At 37.2% G+C, this 17,853-nt stretch overlaps 2 protein-coding genes across 2 annotated transcripts in view; both read right to left on the minus strand.

The window, feature by feature from the left end:
• Positions 1-276: 276 nt before the first annotated feature.
• On the minus strand, positions 277-3,803 carry LOC127658310 (tumor necrosis factor receptor superfamily member 11B-like). Its single transcript, XM_052147524.1, has 4 exons — positions 3,672-3,803; positions 2,981-3,362; positions 2,711-2,893; positions 277-1,091 (listed from the first exon to the last, which is right to left on the minus strand). The coding sequence occupies exons 1-4, from the start codon at positions 3,672-3,674 to the stop codon at positions 769-771; spliced, it is 891 nt and encodes a 296-aa protein (XP_052003484.1). The 5' UTR covers positions 3,675-3,803; the 3' UTR covers positions 277-768.
• A 1,820-nt stretch (positions 3,804-5,623) lies between these two features.
• Positions 5,624-17,853, minus strand: part of LOC127658138 (tumor necrosis factor receptor superfamily member 11B-like) — a 52,005-nt gene continuing 39,775 nt past the window's right edge. Inside the window, exon 5 of the mRNA XM_052147256.1 lies at positions 5,624-10,909. Within this exon, the coding sequence (XP_052003216.1) occupies positions 10,518-10,909 (392 nt within the window). The 3' untranslated portion in view covers positions 5,624-10,517. The remainder of the gene's footprint in view (positions 10,910-17,853) is intronic.

The following is a 17,853-nucleotide window of genomic DNA, read 5'->3' on the forward strand; positions in this document are numbered from 1 at the left end:
AGATAATTCAAGCTCATGGACCTTTAACTTAGTGCCAGACACTGGCTTCTAGAATGAGCCATGGCATTTATAGTAAATCTTGTCCTCTGTCACATCTGCTGCATCTGAACTAGAATGATTTATGTTGCATTTCCAGACAGTGTGGACAGATGTTTATGATGATGTGGATCCTTGTATCCTGTGTTACATAAACTTATTTTTGACATTTCAAACTGTGACACCCACTTGCTATGTCTGCTTTTACAAAATACTAAATGCACCATTGCAATCTTATTTTGTAGCACAGTGCGGTGCTGTGTTTCATTGTAGTAGCCAAAAACCCCAAGGCATTAGTTAAATCTTAAAAGGTATATTTTTTGTAATTGGACACTGTCAAAAAGGTTTGAGGGGCAACACCTTTCCTTTTGTCAGTTAAAATATATCGGCTAAGGTTTCCCCAGAACAAGTCGAAACATTTCCACATAAAGCAGCTTTGTTTTGTGTGTTAAAGATGAAAGCATATCATAGGAAGAGAAAGAGTACAGCAAGATCATTCAAACAGGTGGTTCAATTAGTGTTCAAAAGGGATGGATATTTCTTTCGGCACAGACCATAATAATACATTTTTCCATCATGTCAAGACAGTCTATTAAAACATGAGCACAGTGTCATAATTCAGTAACATTCAGTGTGTAAATTCAGTAAAAGTATTATAAATAACAGCCACAAAGACACATTGAGCAAGTATTTACTGGCCTTCACATAAAAGAATCACAAAAATTTAATAATCTATAATTTATTATCAGTAGTTGACATTTTTGTATCATTCATAAGGCAATTTGAGGCATCAAACTCCTTTAAAATTTTTTCTGCTGTATTACGGATGTTTCTTTCTTCAAGCATCTTTGGTAATTCTCTCAACTGGTCTATTCTAGCGCCTCTAATCCATTCGAAAAAGGAATATAGTAAGAATTGTCGTCTGGAGAAGAGAGAGCGTTTCCCTTGCAGTCTCTGGCCCAAACCATGCCTCAAAATTCGGCTGAGTTTGGAAAGCCGTATTTTTTCATGTGCAAAGATGTTTTGCATTATTTGTTTCAGTACGGTTATACCACCTAGAAAAAAAAATTAAAGATATACAGATTAAACAAACAAAAAATGTATTACATATTAATCCAAATCCCAGAACTGTCCTTGTCAGGCTGAAAACATTTTAATAATCAGTTAAAATCTCTCTCTCTCTTAATAAATATATAAATAAATAAATATTGAATTTAATATAAAAAGAACCGAATAGAAATGAAAGAAAAGTATTAAAGTATCAATGTGATACTTTTAACTATTATTAAAATATTACCAATAACTATTATAAAATCCAATTACTACATAACAAATATATAATAATAAAACATTTGAATATGGAGTGACTATTTTAATTTTACTCAAATAGTCTGGTGGAAACAAAGAAATGAAGGACAAAGTGCACCTCCTAGTGTTGCTGCAGTAGCATAGCGTGTAAAGATGGCGTGTGTGCTTTTCTTGTGCGAACAACCCGGGTTTGATTCCCAATTTTCCCAATCCTGTTTCATATCTCCACCCTTATATATATATATATATATATATATATATATATATATATATATATATATATATATATATTATTATTATTATTATTTTATTCCCTTTTCTCCCCAATTTGGAATGGTCAATTCCCACTACTTTGTAGGTCCTCGTGGTAGCACGGTTACTCATCTCAATCTCAATCCGGGTGGTGGAGGACAAGTCAGTCTGAGACAGTCAGTCTGCGCATCTTATCACGTGGTTTGTCGTGCATGACACCGCGGAGTCTCGCAGCATGTGGAGGCTCATGCTACTCTCCGCGATCCACACACAACTTACCACACACCCACTGAGAGCGAGAACAACTAATCGCGACCACAAGGAGGTTACACCATGTGACTCTATTCTCCTTGCTTATAGGAGACCTGTCTGGAGTCACTCAGCACACTCCAGGGGTTCCTATCTCCACTTTTAATATTTTCTATAACACTATAAAAGTTCATATAAAAGCTGATTGTCTCACAGTGATTTGGTCATGGTGACAGTCCAGGAGTTGAGAAAAAGTTTGGATCCAGGTCAAACTAACCATAGTTTTACTATAGTAATATTGTAGTTTCCATGTTTTTGACAGAAGCTATGGTTTTAATGCTATTAACCATGTGGTTATTACAGTAATATGGTGTTAACACTTAAACATGTTTTAATTTTGTGGTTACTAAGATTTTACTACAAAATACCATAGTGATACTATGGTTACTGTAGTAAAACCATGGTTAACTTTTTTGGTTTGGGTTAGTTTTAGGGGTAAGAGTGGGTGCAGGTGTCTGTGGGAAATAATCACAATAAATAATAAACGTACTGCTATTTAATTAACACTATTTGCACTTATTGCAAAGAAGATGCGTTTTGTTGCTATTTACACTGTAAAAAGTAAATAACTGGTGCTATAACATAGTAGGCTACAAAAGTAACATCTATGACTTGAAACACCATTTCACATTCTAAGCATTCTAAATAACGTTTTATTGAAATAAAATGCTTTGTATTTCATTAAGTTTAAATAATGTCTGTCAACCCCTTCAATGCCCTTAAATATGTTTTTTTAAGTGAATGTTCTTAGTGGGTCTCGCCAAACAGAAAGCATCGATGACCAAATAAAGCTTACTGAATTTACCATCAATCTGTAGAGTCTCACATGCCACGCAGATGTTGTCATGCCAACCGGTTCCTTTCAGCGCCACAACAAGATCCATCGATGCGCAATCAGTGTGTTTTACGCAGGGCGCGCTCGATGACTTGGTTGCAGAAAACGTGCCTCGCGGACACTTCTCGCAGTTTGTATCACTGTGAACTGTACCTGTGGACACATTAAAAATGTTTGAAATACAACTTTTATACACGAGAAGAGCAGAGAAGCAAAACACCTCAAAAACATGTCAAGTACCATTCTTCTGGACGCCGTATCCAGATGGACACTCCGTGTGCTTGATGCAGAAGTCAGCTTGCCAGTAATAACCTTCTTGACACTCACAAACTCTGTTGTTTGTAGGGGAGCATTCTTTCTTAACGTACTGGTTCTCTACGCAGAATGTGCTGCAGTACAGGCATTTGGGCAAGTAGTTCCAGAACTGCGTGAAATGGTGCTCTGGACAGCGCGAGCAGACGGTGTCTTGGGTAGGAGTGCAGTGCGAGCGCATGTGGTATCCAGCGGGGCAGCGCGTGCATGTGAGGATGCGACCTGTGGCAGGGTCCTCAAGCTGGTAAGTTGGGACCTCTGCTGTCGATGCATAAATGCCCAATGCGAGCATCATCACCACTAGAGAAAGCTGATTTTCAGCATGAAATTATTTCTAATGTAATAAAATGCAAGAATATTCATATTTTTTGTACAATTTGGTAGAATTTTAAATTACAAAGTCCATGTTACTATGATGAATTATTATAGTAACACTGTACAATTACAAGAAGAATCACATATAATTAAAAATATAAATATTTAAATCTATCTATCTGTCTATCTGTCTATCTATCTATCTATCTATCTATCTATCTATCTATCTATCTATCTATCTATCTATCTATCTATCTATCTATCTATCTATCTATCTGTCAATCTATCAAAATACTTTACTCACCATTTTGCCTCGTCTGAACAAGATAGGAAGAACGAAGGTCTTTCATCCCTTTTAATGTTGCTCTCCACCTACGCAGAGGGAAGGACTGTTTAAGTTGCAGGTCTGGGCATGATGAGTTATTTACCTTAGTTTAAATGACTCTGCTGTAAGGTGAAACTGTATAGTATTATGGTTGAATGTACTGTATATTGTATAAATCATTGTTTCCTTAGCAGAGTAATTACAGGGACAATTGTGGTTACTTTTCTAATCATACAAGTGTGTTTAATAAATAAGTGAATAGCATCTAGAAAAGAAATACACAAATGCTGATCTTTGATAAGATAAAGGTCATTTGACTTCCCAAAAAAGAATATCATTGAAAGTGGAAGCAATGATAGTCATCACATGTGAGTAACAGAAATTAACTTCCAAAAAAAGAAAATACCTGAAAGAACAGCTGCATACCTATACCATATCTCACAGATGTAGTAGTGAAACAACATTCACATAGCTGTCATTTTTTGTTTAGTTTTTCTTGCAGAAAGGGGAGGATTGACAAAATGAAATTGAAATATATGAACCACGTATTATTTAGACTACAGTAATGATATTGCTGTAATTATTACACCCCCCAATGAAATTTATGTCAGCATTAACACACCCTCAAGCTGATGAAAGTTGACAGGATTACAATTTTTGTGTGAAATATACCTTTAACAAATGTTTGCCATAAGTCACAAGCACTGTGTGAAATCACTGGGATCTTGAATAGAACTTTTGCATGCTGTAAAGGAGAAGAGTAGGGAGGCGTGGCATTTCCATGGAAGCAAATTTGAGGTCATGAGACTATTTGTAAATCTCTGACTCATAACTCATCAGTCTATTCAATGGGGAATTCTTGTATTCCCTCTACCTACACACACACATCCATGCCCTTCTATTTTTGTTTTTTTAAAGGATTTAAAGAGTGTTAGTTTGGCATGAAATGTTAAGTAACTCTCAGATGTTATTTTTGTTGATAACTAGGTGTTTATACAGTGATGCTTTCAGGATGCATTTTGTTTCCAGTGACCATGCTAGCTATTTTCTGCCATATTTGGACATTTTGATGCTACACAGAGTCATGCCTTCTGTGTGCTACTTGCATAAAGGTCAATTACATACATGCAAAATACATTTTTAAAAGAATGTTTCATGTTCTTAGAAATATAATCATGCTGGTTTCATATGTTTTTGAAAAACTTTTACAATATTTTCAACAAAAGCTTTGATTTAATGGCTCGAAATGTCAGGTGGTACTCTTCAACTATCAAGTACAAAGTAAAAAAACATTTCTTTCAGCTGGAATATACGAGAGTGTTCAAAAGTCTTTAAATATAACTTTTAAGGAAAAACTTTTTAATTCATAAAAATCATCATGCTTTTGAGGAGTGGGGGTGTTATTGTACCATTTGACATTTTATAACCATGTCATAAAAAGTTAATTTGATATTATCCGATATTTCAAGAAACTAACTGACCTTGACATGTGGGACTACACATGTCAAGAGTAAGTTTTAATTACTCTCCGCATGTTGGTTGCACCACCTGACTTTCTGTTACAATGTGATACAGTAACCCTCATATTCCATTTGGGGTCTCAAAAACTATTTTTGAGATTGAAAAAAAATCCACTTAACACTACAGTATCAGATTATACTTCATGACTTTTCTTAATTTTATGAGAATTAATTATTAACAAAACTTCAAAATATGCTTTAATCGTCCTCAATACTAAATGTAATATAAATTCTGTTTAGGGTTTAAGAGATCCCAAATATAAAACATGAACAAATGCAATTTTCTGACAGTTGTACACATTGTAGAAATAGAATGAAAATTCTAAATTATTAGCTGTTATTCAATTTGCATGTACATCTTGGTGTCACAAACACAAACACAGTAATGGCAATCTTATCAGAACATGATATTTAAGATCATTTCTGAATGATGTCTTTCTTCAAGAGTTTAAAAACATTAAATATTTTTCCACTTTATCACTTTTATTTTGAGAATATGTTGTCGTAAACATCAATATAGACTCAAAACAGTTACAAATATCCTTAAATTAAAAATAAATGGTCTACTGCAGTTCCAGAGACCAGTTTCCTGACAAACTGTTAAATATATACTCTGGTGGCCAAAAGTTTGGAATAATGTACAGATTTTGCTGTGTCGGAAAGAAATTGGTACTTTTTTCACCAAAGTGGCATTTAACTGATCACAAAGTATAGTCAGGACATTACTGATGAAAAAAAAAAAACAGCACCATCACTATTTGAAAAAAATAATAAATAAATAAAAAATCATATTTGAACAAATCTACAGGCCCCATTTCCAGCAGCATCACTCCAACACTTTATCCTTGAGTAATCATGCTAAATTGCTAATTTGGTTCTAGAAAATCACTTGTCATTATATCAAACACAGCTGAAAGATATTTGGTTTGTTAAATTAATCTTAACATTGTCTTTGTGTTTGTTTTTGAGTTACCACAGTATGCAATAGACTGACATGTCTTAAGGTCAATCTTAGGTCAAAAATGGCAAAAAAGAAACAGCGTTCTATAGAAACTCGTCAGTCAATTGTTGTTTTGAGGAATGAAGGCTATGCAATGCTTGAAATTGCCAAAAAATTTATGAATATTTCATACATAGGTGTAAGCTACAGTTTTCAAAGACAAAGGACAACTGTCTCTAACAAGGACAGAAAGAGATGTGGAAGGCCAGATGCATCAAATGTCCTCAGCTGACAGCTTCATTGAATTCTATCCGCTCAACACCAGTTTCATGTACAACAGTAGAGAAGACTCAGGGGTGCAGGACTTTTGAAACAGAAAAACAAAAAGAAAAGGTTAGAGTGGGCAAAGACATGGGACAACAGATAATTGGAAAAGAGTGTTATGGATCTTAACCTCATTTAACTTTTGTGGGATCAGCTAGACTGTAAGGTGTGTGAGAAGTGCCTGACAAGACAGACAAATCTATGTCAAGTGCTACAGGAAGTGTGGGGTGAAATGTCACCTGAGTATCTGGACAAACTGACAGCTAGAATGTCAAGAATGTTCAAAGCTGTCATTGCTGTGCGTATAGGATTTTTTGATGAGAACTTTTTGAAGTAGTTTAAGAAGTTCTGAACATTTATTTATTTTATTTTTCAAATAGTAATAGTAATTTTTCATGTTATTAATGTCCTGTGTCCATGTTATAAACACATTGTGATCAGTTGAATGCCACTTTTATGTACCAATTTCTTTCCATTAGAGCAAAATCTGTATATTATTCCAAACTTTTGACTGTGTGTAATATATATGTATATATATATATATATATATATATATATATATATATATATATACAGTATAAATACATTTTAAGAAAAAAAACTTGACAACATATAATACAGTTAAATAAAACACAACTGCTCTCCTATGGATTGTACATTCATATAATTGACATCCTTTATTTACAGCTTCAATAAAGTTTAGTTGGTTTAAGAGACATAACATGTCAAGCAAAATCTTGAACCAAAGGCCATTGCCCTCAACATTCAGGACTTAAATCTCCAACCTCAATCTTAGCGATGTAGTTCAACATAAAAACAAAAAGCAAGCCAAATAAAACAAAATAATAAAACAAAACCCCATCTTCACACAAATCAACTAACCCTCTCCCTTTTTAGCCCTATATCAGTCCCAAAACAAAACTATTTACATCTTTCCATTTAAATAACTCATCATTTTCAAATAACTCATTTTCATCATCCTTCAATATGTTATACTACACAGCCAAAAGTATGTGGACTCCCCATCTAATTAACGGGTTTGGCAAAGCCCTTTAATTACAGTGAAAAACATCTTAATGCTAGCTAAAGCATATAATGACATTCCAGAGAATTGTGTGCTTTCAAATTTGCAAGTGTACTGTATCTGTCTGCGTTCAGCAAGATGACAAGGAACACCACTACACAGCACGGCCACTCCAAGTAATGCCACCCTTGGATGACAAAGTGATTCTATTTCGGAAAGAACTTTTAAAATCCTGTGCAAACATTGTTTTATTCATGTTGTCTAAACTATGTAAATATGACAAAGAATAACATTTCAATTATATGTCACATATCATATTGTTACTACAAATATAAATGGTGAAAATAAAAATGTCTCTGTTCTGTTTTCTCCAGATAGCTCACAAGCTAATCGGTTAGCCTGTTAGCTTAGCGTACTGCAAGCTGATTATCCTTCTAGCTACACAGTTGTAGAGCTTCCTCTCTTCTTTCTCTCCTCTTCATTTTCATCACATTTCTTCTCACTGTTGCCACCAAGTGGTATAGTCCTATGATTGTCTTCAATAGAACATTTAAAGTTTGTGGTTAAGGTTAGATACTCAGATATGTTTAGGTTTAAGGGTAGGGAAAGGTGTAGGATTGCTGCAGAACTCCAAATAAACTCAACAAACAAAGTGTATAACTGTGACATCCAACTGTTGCAAGACTTCAGCATTTCGCCAGTTATTTGAAGAGGGAGTACTTGTAGTGGATGTGCCTTGTAGTTGGCATGCTTTATAGTAGTCTTACAAGATGTTGACAGAGCCTTCTCCAAATTTGTGGTAAGTTTAGGTAGGGCCCTTTTCTGTTCCAGTATGACAATGCAATTTCCATCAAGACATGATTTACTGAGTCTCTTGTGGAAGATCTTGACTAACCTGCACAAAACCCAGACCTGAACCCTGTTGAATGCCTTTGGGATGTATTATAATGCTAATTACGAGCCAGGCGCTATCATCCCATGCTCTTGTGGAGTGGGGGTAAAATCAACACAGAGTACAGAGTCTAGCAAAATCCACCGACAAAGCTGCTGACAATGTGAAAGGGGCTTAAGAGACATGACACTCTTAAAATAGAGCTCTATATGTGGCAGCAGCATACATGGTCAAGTGGCAACCGCATATAAAATAGACGGTCAAGTGGCAAGCACATATAACAGTGAAGGATCGAGTGGCAGCAGCATACAGCTTTGACCCATTGAGTAACAGCCACACACAACAGTGACGGATAGAGTGTGGCAGCCGTAACAGTTACGGTCAAGTGGCAGCTATATGTGTCCGTTGAAGCGATGCAACAGCTTAAAGCCTGGTTCACATTTGTAGAGACTGGATTTAGCTCTGCACTTCTTGTCGCTAGAATGCATTCCTCCTGTTAATCGCTCTAATGTTATTGGTCAGCAGCACAACGGGCCATATCTTTTGAAAGTCTGATCACAGTTGAGACATTTTGCCAGCAAAACTAAAACATCATTCTAGTTTGACAAGGAATCAGCAGTTTTGCCTCTTAAAATAAACATTCCGCAAGGGGGAGTGTTTTTACTGTATATAACCTGCAGCATTATTCATCATATCAAGTATAAGATCAAACTCACTCATTTGTGGCACTTTCTCAAGTCACTGGACATGCCCACATCTAGTTGCCAACAGTTGCTGCCACTCATCCTGTCGCTTGTTGCTGCAAGTCACTTGCATGTATGGCTTGCATGTAGCTTGAGGCTGTTTTCACTTCAATAGAATGTTGAAGTGAACATTCTAAATGATGTGCGCAGGAAGCAAAGACCAATCAACTGTTAGCTTGCATAGGAATATCGGCATGCTGTTTCCAAATGTTCCAGTACCCTAGAATTGGCGACATTCGTAATTTCCCACCTGACATTTTTGCGTCAGATTCAGTGTGTTTACCTTCCCACATGGTTCGACCAGCGTGAGAAGTAAGTAGCGTGAGAGACCCGGGTTCATATCCACAATGAAACCAGGAAGTAATCGCATTCACTGAATCAGTGACGAGCGTGAATCGGAGGTTGCACTTTTCCCCTAAAATTACATTTTTACTCCATTAATGTTTAGGTTTGGATTAGGGTGTACAGTAGAGTCCATAAAATATGCATTCCTCTTCAATGCATAATATCCTGTACAGTTGAAAGGAATTTGCTTCATAACTAGCCTTTGGTGACCTCTCCTGGTTATAAATGGAGCTCACATGTGCCTATACACCCTTCAACACTTACCACTTTGGCCACTGGGGGCAGTTTTTAAAATTTCGGTAAGAATATACTGATTTTTGCTAAAGAAATGTCGAGCTACTCTTTCCGATTTCACTGTGAGATCAGTCTGGAGCTTAAACAGACTTCAACAATGGTTAAATGGGTGAATAACCTGTAACATGCTTTATTTTCAACGGAAATACACAGGTATAAACATTTACTTATTATATATTTATTATTGTAATGTTATTGTTGCTAAAACTGTATAAACATGTGGTTAGAAAAAAAAAGTTTATTTCGTTTAGAAGATTCACACATACTGTATGATATTTGGTATGTAAAACCATTTTATTTCAAACAGGATGATAAAGTGTCTGGAGTAGACCTGCAGTGCATTAGCAATAGACATCTGTCTACTGTCTGCGCTAAGCGATGCGCCTCAACGTACGTGTACAGTGTAGACAGCTTCATTAATTTATTATAGGAGGTATTTGCAAGACTTGAGGACAAAGGCACAGGTTTCAAGCTGCCTGTGTCTGTGACATGTCAACTGGCAATTCTTACTGCCAGTCACCCCTGTAATGGAAAGATTTTACCCTAGTGCTCTTGTGCCTGGATGGAAGCAAATCCCTGCAGTCATGTTTCAACATTGAGTGTCAAGCCTTAAAAGAAGAGTGATAGCTGTTAAGAATGACAAACTCACAATTAATGGCCTTGGATTTGAAATGAAATGTTCAACAAGCACATCTGGCTGTGGTGTTTGGGTGTCCACATATTTTTGGTCATCTACTGTATAATTAGTCATTGTAAGGTTTGGTTTTGAAGCACATGCTGTCTTGGAGAATGTTGACAATCATCTTCTCATACATTTTGTGTATGGATGACACACAAATAATTCGACTGATCCTCTTCAGAGTTTTAAGGAGAGGTCGACGGGCGCCTTTTGAGCGTAATTTGCGGATACTTTGGGCTAAAGCCTTGTACAGGTCGTGACCTCCATTCTGAATCTTCCATAGATGGAGGAGCTGCTGGATGTAATGTTGTGAGGGACAGGAGCGGACCACAGCTCGTATGTTCTCCTCGCTCACCTTCTCACCAGGTAAACTCTCCATCAATACCAACAGTTCTCCCAGTGTGAGGTTCTTCACACTGGCACAGTGAGATACTTTCCGCTCACAATGGTTAACACCTAGGAGAAAAGGGTAGGAGTCTGTTAGTAATACAAAATACCTTTGTGGATATAATTTAATATTCAATATTTATTAAAGATGATTCAGCAGACAGATATTCTGAACAAGTTCTAAACGTGCAGCAGCAAAAAAGTCCTGTTTAATTCTAAATGTCAGAAAGAGGGAGGTACATGGTCATTAACTGTTTTGGATAAAAAAGTTTAATCATCATTTAAAAATAATAATGATAAAACAGTATGAGATCACCCCTTTAAAAATGAAATAATTTAGCAAGCCTTTCTTCTTTTACCTTCTTATCTTTCAATCCATTTCTTCTAAAGCCTCTTACAAAACTATCAAATTATTTATTATTAACACTTGAGGAGAAAATGTTGATATCTTAATTTCCAGTATACCTGTATATCCAGTATATACACTACCGGTGAAAAGTTTTGAAACACTTACTCATTCTTTATTATATATATATATATATATATATATTTTTTTTTCACATTTTAGAACAATAATAAAGTCATCAAAACTATGGAATAACATAAATGGAACTTTGGGAATTATGTTGTGACTAAACAAATCTAAAATAAATAAAAACTGTGTAATAGTTTTAGCATCTTCAAAGTAGTCACCCTTTGTCTAGAATTTGCAGACATGTACTCTTGACATTTTTTCAACAAACTTCTGGGATGCTTTTTAAACAGTTCTGAAGGAGTTCCTATCTATGTTGGGCACTTATTGGCTGCTTTACCAAGTCATCAATTTCAAAATATACTGTGTATATATATATATACAAAATATACTGTGTATATATATATATATATATATATATATATATATATATATGGTATTATATTATTTAATTGTTAAAACTCTCCCTAAAAAAAGGGGCATTATATAAAATAATTATTAAATCGCTTCTTTAAATAAGGCTAGCAAACGTCACTTTTGTCTTTTTATGGGTTTTTAGTTTTTATAGGTTTCATATCTCTTTACTTTTAAGCTTTTACTCACGATATAAAACCAAAATAGCCTTTCACTAATGGTTGCATTTCCGTCATAGCGCTTCACTTTTATTCATGCTTCCCATACTGGTCACCACTTACGGTCAAACACTGAAAGGCTTTAACCTTTCACCTAATACATTTTTACAGAGAAATGCCGTGACAGATTAAAAGAAAACAGAGTGAGACTATTTTATAATTCACATTTAGATGGAAAATAAAATAAATTGAGCTATATTTCTGTTTCAACGTTTACGTGGTTATTGCATTTTAGCTTTGTATGGCAGTATAATGTATGTTGGAACATGACTGCAGGAATTTGCTCTGATTCAGACACAAGAACATGAGTGAGGTCATGAACTGGGCTTACATGCTGTTTAAATTCATCTCAAAAGTGTTAAATAGGGTTCTGGTCTGGGCTTTGTGCAGACCAGTCAGGTTCTTTCACCTCAGACTCTGTAAACTTCTTTATTGAACTTGCAGAAAATGGCCCTACCCAAACTATTGCAACAAAGTTGTCTTCCGTTGGTTAGAAGGGGTGTCTACTGGACACACATTGGTGTACAAAGACCACTGGTGAATATGCTTTTGTTTTGAATTTTTCTAATTTAATCAAACTTTTGCTTTACAACTTGAGTGACACATTTATTGAAAAAATTTGAATCAATTTCAGAATGTATTAATATATTAAAAGTTTGTGCAAAACCTGATGATCCATGTTATTCCATTTATTCCCATTTCTAGAATGTTCCAAAGAACATCTTGTTTGCATTAATGGAAGTATATTGCTTATTTGCAATTTAGTTTCCATACAATTTCATTGAATATCATAAGATATGGTTGTTATTGTCACCAAATGTATTTATTTATTGCTTTTTTTTTGTTTTTGTGTGTGTGTTCATAAAAACCTTTTTTTTTTGTGCAGGGTTGAGCATGTCCTCCCTGGATACAGATAGATGGAGACTGTGTGAAAGAAGCCATTGGTGTCAATATTTTATGTAGTGTTTAAAATATTATTTAAAGTAATATACAGTATTATTTTATTTATTAATGCAGATGTGTTTAAATAACATGGGTTTAAATAATATATTTTAATCCTACTAATGCAAAAAAAATTAAAATAATAATAATTATGAATTTATTGTTATCTAGTGTGTGAATTTTCAGAGCTTTGTTACAGAGGAAAGTTTAGAGGGATGATGGAAACTCATTGCCGTTTTACTGGTAAGCATGTCATGTTCCATGAAAGCGGGAACATGGATACCAGGTGCTGTAAATGCTGCTCCCAGATGGTTCCTCATGACGTCACCATATACCACTTCTCAGGGTTTGGCATTGTCGTCGTTGTTGACATCATCATCGGTATTCACACCTGCATTCGATGATGTCACCTGTGGTAAAGCACATGCTGTGTAAAATTACACAGCATGTCACAATAATGGGGACGAAGTTTGGGCTCACCTCAAGTGCTTTGAAAAAGATAGACCTCTACCGTGTTTTTAACATGCCAGAGGCCCTCTCAATCTTGCACCTGGCCCTGGAATGGTGCCTATTTTAAAGGGCTCCCGATAGTGTGTCATGATGGTGATGTGGGATGTCAGGCAGGGGTACCCCCCATCTGCATATATATATATATATATTACACACACAGAATTACTTCTTGGATAGGACATTTTTTCAAGCGTTACCTTTTGGCTTCTAAAATAATTTAGTAATATAATTAATATAGTGTACTGTGCAATGCAGTACTGTGCAACATTTTTAAGCACTTGTGAAAATTTTGCATAGTGAGGATTTCTTCAAAAATAGTGTCATAATTAGTTTCATTTAGTAAACATAAAAAACTAAATCAATATTTGGTGTGACCAACTTTGCCTTAAAAACGCACCAATTCTCCTAGGGACACCTGGACAATTATGCTTGGTTGTTGGCAGATAGGCTGTTCCAAGCTTCTTGGAGAATTTGCCACAGTTCTTCTACCGATTTAGAAGATTGGTCTCAATTGCTTCTGTCTCTTCATGTAAACCCAGACTAACTCTATGTTCAGTGGGGGGGCATGACATTTGTTGCAGTGCTCCCTTTTTTCTATTATAATCTTTTCTATTTGCAAAAGTAATGTTTGGAAGTAGAAAGTGTATATTACCTATTGACACACTACAGCTAAAGATATAAATAACCACCGTAAGACAAATGTTGTTGTTATAAATGTATGTGCCTAAGACTTTTGCACAGTACTGTATATATATATATATATATATACACACTCACCTAAAGGATTATTAGGAACACCTGTTCAATTTCTCATTAATGCAATTATCTAATCAACCAATCACATGGCAGTTGCTTCAATGCATTTAGGGGTGTGGTCCTGGTCAAGAAGATCTCCTAAACTCCAAACTGAATGTCAGAATGGGAAAGAAAGGTGATTTAAGCAATTTTGAGCGTGGCATGGTTGTTGGTGCCAGACGGGCCGGTCTGAGTATTTCACAATCTGCTCAGTTACTGGGATTTTCACGCACAACCATTTCTAGGGTTTACAAAGAATGGTGTGAAAAGGAAAAACATCCAGTATGTGGCAGTCCTGTGGGCTGAAAATGCCTTGTTGATGCTAGAGGTCAGAGGAGAATGGGCCGACTGATTCAAGCTGATAGAAGAGCAACTTTGCCTGAAATAACCACTCATTACAACCGAGGTATGCAACAAAGCATTTGTGAAGCCACAACCTGCACAACCTTGAGGCGGATGGGCTACAACAGCAGAAGACCCCACCGGGTACCACTCATCTCCACTACAAATAGGAAAAAGAGGCTAAAATTTGCAAGAGCTCACCAAAATTGGACAGTTGAAGACTGGAAAAATGTTGCCTGGTCTGATGAGTCTCGATTTCTGTTGAGACATTCAGATGGTAGAGTCAGAATTTGGCATAAACAGAATGAGAACATGGATCCATCATGCCTTGTTACCACTGTGCAGGCTGGTGGTGGTGGTGTAATGGTGTGGGGGATACTTTAGGCCCCTTAGTGCCAATTGGGCATCTTTTAAATGCCACGGCCTACCTGAGCATTGTTTCTGACCATGTCCATCCCTTTATGGCCACCATGTACTATTACATTACTATTACACCTACTTCCAGCAGGATAATGCACCATGTCACAAAGCTCGAATCATTTCAAATTGGTTTCTTGAACATGACAATGAGTTCACTGTACTAAAATGGCCCCCACAGTCACCAGATCTCAACCCAATAGAGCAGGGGTTCTCAACCTTTTGCAAGCTGGGCCCCCCCAAAGCTGGTTCATTGCAGTTGGGGCCCCAGTGCTCCCCGCCCCGCCCCATGCTTTATTGTTGTTATTATTATTATTATTATTGGCAGTAGCACCAGACTTCTAATGTGAGCTTGCGGGCATTATTATTATTATGAGTAGTAGTAGGCCTATCATCATTACTAGGCTATTGCTATATAATTATATGAGGTTACATGCTTTATTGTTGTTATTATTATTATTATTATTCTTATTATCATCATCAGTAGGCCTATTATCATTACTAGGCTATTGCTATAATTGGGAATTTGCACCAGACCTCTGATATTAATTTATGCTTTATTATTGTTATTATTACTAGGCCTAATAGTAGGCATCATCTGCATTTTTACAGAAGCTTGCTGGTAGGTGATGTTAATGTGAGACCTGAGCCTGCTTTGCCTTGCAAAGATCCTCAATTCTTGGCTCAATGTTTGATAAACATAGCCTCAAATCATCCTCGATTTGTGCACGATTGCAGTATTTCGTTTTGAGTGCAGTCATTTTTGAGAATCCTGCCTCACACAAATATGTCGACGCGAAAGGAAGGAGAATCTTCAAGGCGACGTCAAAGAGTTCAGGGTATTCCTGCATCAATGCTGCCCAGAATGACGAAAGAGGCCAGGAGCTAAAGAGTTCCTTCAGTCTACTGTCACTCTTCAGCTCAATAAGCTGTTCCTGCATATCAATTGATAGCTTGTTTGCTGTGCACACAAACGGATCTCGAACCCACGCAAAAGAGGGATAATCCTCTTTAAAGTACGTCGCAAATTGTTTTCTCATTGCTGACAGGTGCTCAGATGCTGATTGAAATAGGGAGGAGAAATCGTGTGACGTGCCTGCATCAGTGATAATGTCTGCAAGGCTGGGGAACATGTCGCAGTTCCCTCGACTGATGCGGCCATGCCAGAGGTCTAGTTTTTGCGTGAAGGCGTGCACTTTGTCTGCAAGGAGCAAAATATGAGTTTCGCGGCCTTGCAAAGACAGGTTGAGGCCATTCAAGCGGTCAAATACATCGACCAAATAGGACAGAGACGCAAGCCACATAGTGTCATCCAGATGCTTCGCCAGATCTGATTTGATTTCTGTCAAAAACCACTTCACCTCCTCTTGCAGCTCATACAACCGCTGTAACACCCGCCCCCTGGAGAGCCAGCAAACTTCAGTGTGCAGAAGCAGCTGTTCGTGCCCTGACCCCATCTCCTGGCAGAGGACCCCAAACAAGCAAGAGTTTAGCGGCCGTGATTTGATGAGATTTATTATTTTCACGGATTGGTTCAGCACGGAGTCAAAGAGAACCGGCATTTTTTTAGCAGCTAGTGCTTCGCGATGGACCACGCAATGTGTCCATTTCACAAGTGGAGCTACTTGCTGAACGCGAGCAGCTAGGCCACGCTCACATTGCCTGCGCACCATCCGTGCATAGGCCAACTCATCGGTCCAAAGCCAAACCATTTTCACGGATAAAAATATCAAGGACATTGAAAATGCCTTCTCCTGTAGTGTGCGACTGAAGAGGCCGGCAAAACAGGACATCCTCCTCAATCGCCTTGTCCCGCAGATACCTGACATAGATGAGGAGCTGTGCCTGCCCAGCAATATCAGTGGATTCGTCCAGCTGCAGCGCGTAGTAAGGACTCTTTTTTATGAACTCTATCAGTTGCTCTCTGATATCATTGGACATGTCTACAATTCTCCTAGCGACTGTGTCATTGGACAGTGGTACTGCACCGAGTTTGGCTGCTGCACTATCGCCTATCATTATTCTGCACATGTCTTGCGCTGCCGGCAAAATGAGAGTCTCGGCGATTGTATGCGGTTTACCCAGTTTACTGATCCTTTTGGCCACTACATACGATGCCTCCAAACACTGTTTAGACACAGTGCTGTGCACTGAAATGGTTGCCTGTTGCTGATGGAGGCCATCAAGCTTTCTTTTAAAATATTCAGCTGGTTTATTTTTAATGCCAGCATGCTTTGTTTCGAGGTGCCTTTTTAATTTGCAGGGCTTCATACTGTCGTTTGCCAGCACCTCGGCACACACGACACACTGAGGTCTCAGATCAGCCGTGACTGTAAACCCAAATTGCAGGTATGCTTCATCGTACCTTCGAAGCTTTTTTGCCGCTGGTGGTGCATCGGTTGGCTTGGTTTTCAATCAAGTTTAGGCAATATGTAACTGTGTGTGTGGTGTATGTTGAGAGATGTATCAGGGGCTAATCAGTCGGGACTTAGGCACAATCTTTAATTAAACGAACAAAATAATTATTTTGCAGACAATTCAGATTTTATTTTAATACTTAACGATTGTAGTCCTCGTCAGTGTGTGTGTGTGTGTGTGTGTGTGTGTGTGTGTGTGTGTGTGTGTGTCTTAGTCGTGTGGGTACTGCCTAGCAGTTAAAAAAAAAATACTGGCTAGGGCTGAGATTTGATCTAATCTTAAAAAAGAATGTTTGTGGGTTTAGTCTTTAAAAAGACTGTTGGGGTTTTGTAGTAAAGGCCTATGTAAATCGAGATTGATAAGACTAGCGAGAGCTGGCACAAGCGAACTTGGCAAGAGACTAGACTAGAGTGAATGGAAAGCTATGTCGTGAGTCAATTTAAATGCATTGATTTATTTTTGTGTGAGAGTGAGTGAACATTTAC

The sequence above is a fragment of the Xyrauchen texanus genome, chromosome 17 (genome assembly GCF_025860055.1).
Source record: "Xyrauchen texanus isolate HMW12.3.18 chromosome 17, RBS_HiC_50CHRs, whole genome shotgun sequence".
In the NCBI taxonomy this organism is placed as follows: domain Eukaryota; kingdom Metazoa; phylum Chordata; class Actinopteri; order Cypriniformes; family Catostomidae; genus Xyrauchen; species Xyrauchen texanus.